This window comes from Diaphorina citri, unplaced genomic scaffold, assembly GCF_000475195.1.
Source record: "Diaphorina citri unplaced genomic scaffold, Diaci psyllid genome assembly version 1.1 scaffold569, whole genome shotgun sequence".
Lineage (NCBI taxonomy): Eukaryota > Metazoa > Arthropoda > Insecta > Hemiptera > Psyllidae > Diaphorina > Diaphorina citri.
This window is the reverse complement of record NW_007378003.1, coordinates 126,841-130,545: the sequence shown is the minus strand read 5'-3', so window position 1 is coordinate 130,545 and position 3,705 is coordinate 126,841. Positions and strand designations below refer to the sequence as shown.

The following is a 3,705-nucleotide window of genomic DNA, read 5'->3' as shown; positions in this document are numbered from 1 at the left end:
AGGTAATACCTTGGTAGGTATGTACAAGTCTAGGAGCAGTTAGCAGTGCTGTTTAATTTGAGAATATCGATTTCATATCGACCAGGGTCTGAGCTCCTCTTTGTCTCCACTAGACAGAGAGCACTCAAAAATAGTCAAATGCGTGTCTAGTCGGTTCTTCATCCAGTCGCACACCACGCTCAACAGTGCTTAACATTAGTGTTGATGGTTTTCATAACCAATTCTACCAGGATTAAGCCTCCTCGGTTGGTTCAACAGTTAACCGGTTGGGTTAACAGATTATAACCGTTTGGTTTGTGTTCAGTGGCAGGTGTTGGCATCATGAAACAACTAATCGCATTACTTACCTATGTGACCAGTGTTAAAGCTCAGTAATACTCTTGCTCATAGAATTCATACATTATAGTGTTACTCATAGCGTTATAGCTTTGACTTGTAGAAGTTGAGATTTCATTAAGGAAGACTATATCCGCTATGTCGAATTGCCTCGCGGTCAAGAGGGAAAGAACAGCAGAGATACTTCTTAATTGAAAAGCTTATTCAAGACCATGCTTAAGTATTCTGTGTTAAGAAATAAGAATCACCGATTTGATAACGCATATCTGGCGATTAAAGGCTTAGGTATTTCCTTGAATAGGTAGGAAGTTTTAATAAATTATTACTTAAGTAGGTAAGATTATTTATTTATTTATTTTTGATACAATTTAGCAACAAGGCCATTTGCAAGGTAAGATTTCTCTGTGGATCCTTCGGGAATCGAAAGATCCTGATGAAGAAAACGTATGTAACTTACGTATATACCTAAACAACTTAGGTTCTCGTGAGTGTTCCAAGTAAGTACTTAAGTAGGGATAAATTTAATATCCTTAGACCTAAAAGTTATGCAATAGGTACCACATCACTTACCCACTTATTTCTTAAGCCTTCATGCGTCCTTATTGTTTCTATCAAAATAGCAAGGTTTCTTAAGTACCCGTACTTACCTAGGTACTTACTTTTGTTTTGACAGAAAAACGTGCTAAACTTTTTCTTCACGCTTGAAACTCTTCATTGAAATGCAAACATAGGAACCTTACTGTTTTGTGATGTTTGAGTTGTGTAATCCTAGATGTTCGGATCTTGAGACAAGACTGTTGAGCTTTCATTTGTTTTGAATTATGATGTGTGACGAAAAGATAGAATCTAGAATCGTGTTATGACTTGGATAGGTAACTTGGATCCATATCATGGAAGTGCACTGTGACAGTATGATTGCAGATTACCTACATGGTGAAATGCATGGTATAAGAATGAGAAATCAAGTAAAAACAAAACATGTGGAGTAGAACATTTGGTGCATATCAAATGTCACAGAATGTGATAGGTATGATACGCTGCACTTTCTGAGGTTTTGTGGTATCCAGCAACTGATGTACGTGTTTCTTAACAATAACGGCTGAAGTGGTGTATGTTCTATTTTAATGGATACCTTGGATTCATATCAGAAGTGCACTGTGACATTATGGTCCTCACTTTTACATGCTACATAAAGGGACTTTTCAGTCTCATTTCGGCAGTATAAACTGGGTATGTTCTATTGTACTTGTACCTACCTACGCTTGCAATTTGACCAACATAATAATATTACTAGCTATTTGGTGAGTCATTCGTTGCCTTGAATTCTGCGTCTAAACAGCCGTTTTCGGTTATACATAAAATCAATCTTTCATGACCAAATTTTGGCAAAAATCATCATATCGCATTTAATTTGTTTGCCTTACCTACATACCATGTACATAGCAGATAAATTGGTTCTTGGCCATACATCAAATAAAGAGAAGGATTGCAGGAAATCCTTACATTGTTGCAATTCAGGTAAAGGTCTATTTTTGATAAACTCTCTCTTTTAAAATGCAGAGGTAGCTCTAACTTCAGAGGTTGGATTCCAGAACAGGTAGGGTGGATATCGCCTTACCTGACTTTGTTTTACTGTCGGAGGAAGCACTGTGCAATGTACCTTTCCCTTTTAAAGATTCTCTACCATTGCACATGTGACATGTTTGGCAACAATGCCTATTTTTTTTTTTTTTGCTGTCACATTGATCTGGACACACTATAGTTGTTACTTTATCTCAATATATAAGCGCGCACGCCCACCGCTAATCCGGTAATGATAGCCGGTAGCCCGTATCCCAGTGAATAGTAGAATCCCATCTGACCATGATTGACATCTCGTAACTCGGTAAGCATACGGTACAGATGAAGTACGGCCACTAGTGCCCTGAAAACAATAAGTACCAGAGGGCGGGAATACTTACTCTGACTCGGGTATGGTATATTCAGGGGTAGCCCTATGCTGGAGATGTAAGGGGCTAGGTGCCATGGAGCCCCTACTCAGTGATAGTTCAGGGGGTCTCATACCCAACGTGTAGGGGCGGGGTGGGGGCCTACCCCCCTCCCCTCCTAGGTAGGGGGAGGAGCAGTGATCTTCCTCCGCTGAAATAGAACATCCCGTATATTATTAGATTCGTCAGCTCCCATGGCGTAGTGGTCACTGCGCTCGCCTTGCACGCGGGAGACCTGGGTTCGATTCCCGGCGGGGTCAAGAAATTTGTATCATGCAAATGATTGATACCGTGACTAGCTGTTGCGGGGCCCACTCAGCCTCGTGAGGAAAATGAGTAGCTATGTAATATAATGCGCATAGCGACCGGTGCCAGCATGGTAGGTAAACATTGGATTCTAGGATTATTGAGATATTGGAAAAATCCTACAATGCTGCAGTGAGCACCAAAGTTGTGACATAATAACACAAAGAAACTGCATTTACATTACATTACATATTATTAGATGCCTTGGTTCGATTCCCGTCTTATTCGTATTTGTATCGGGACTCCTCCATAAAGTAGAACTCGTATCGTCCCGAAATCGAAGAAAGAAGAAAAAACAGGAAAAAGAGAAAGCCAGCCGTTCCGAAAAAGAACCTCATCTGTTTAGGATAAAATCCGCCCGGAAAGGGATCGAACACGCGATCCAGCGCTTACAAGGCAGGCACGCTACTCTCCAATCTACCGAGGCTGACGGTAGGTTTTATTTTCAGACCGATTTATTGTTTTTGTTATTTTAGGTAATTAGCTAATTAGGTATTTAAATGGAATTAAGTTAGATGGCATATAAAATAATTAAATCGAATGCTCACCTGTATAGGGGAACGAATACTTGTCGTTGCCATGGTTACTCATCTTCTCCTCGCCGTCAGACGGTAGGTAGGATATAACATAGGGATCAGTGGCGTAGTTGACACCCACGGAAGCCACGGTATGAGAGTTGGCACCTGGTTTACTAGGCAGTGTGTCAGTGTCGGATGTAGAGGAGAGGGAGAGGTTGGTCCACCGGTGTTGTTGAGAAGGGGACCCGACGTATATGTCTTGATCTGGAAGATAAATCAGAAAATTATTGAATTTTTTTTCTAATTATTCAGGGTGATCATCTATTGTAATATGTGTTCCCCGAGAATACGCCTCAAAACTAGCCCTTGCAACCCCAAAGGCTCTTCGCTCCGAAAAACAAGTACCTCCGAATTGGCCTTGGGCCTGTCGTTAAGTTGAAAAATATTGTCCTGATGTAGGGTTTACTCACCATTATACAATTACACCGAAAACCGCCAAAAAGCGGTAAAATGCCGCCAACCGTTGCACCGATCTTAACCAAAAGTTTCGTGTCGCC

The 3,705-nt window shown here is 40.9% G+C and overlaps 1 protein-coding gene across 1 annotated transcript in view; it reads right to left on the bottom strand.

The window, feature by feature from the left end:
- Positions 1–2,106: 2,106 nt before the first annotated feature.
- LOC103510184 (protocadherin-like wing polarity protein stan) overlaps positions 2,107–3,705 on the bottom strand; it is a gene marked incomplete at its 5' end in the record, with an annotated part of 34,153 nt that continues 32,554 nt past the window's right edge. The window contains 3 exons of the mRNA XM_026824301.1: positions 2,107–2,260; positions 2,298–2,475; positions 3,179–3,412. Of these exons, the coding sequence (XP_026680102.1) occupies positions 2,107–2,260; positions 2,298–2,475; positions 3,179–3,412 (566 nt within the window). The remainder of the gene's footprint in view (positions 2,261–2,297; positions 2,476–3,178; positions 3,413–3,705) is intronic.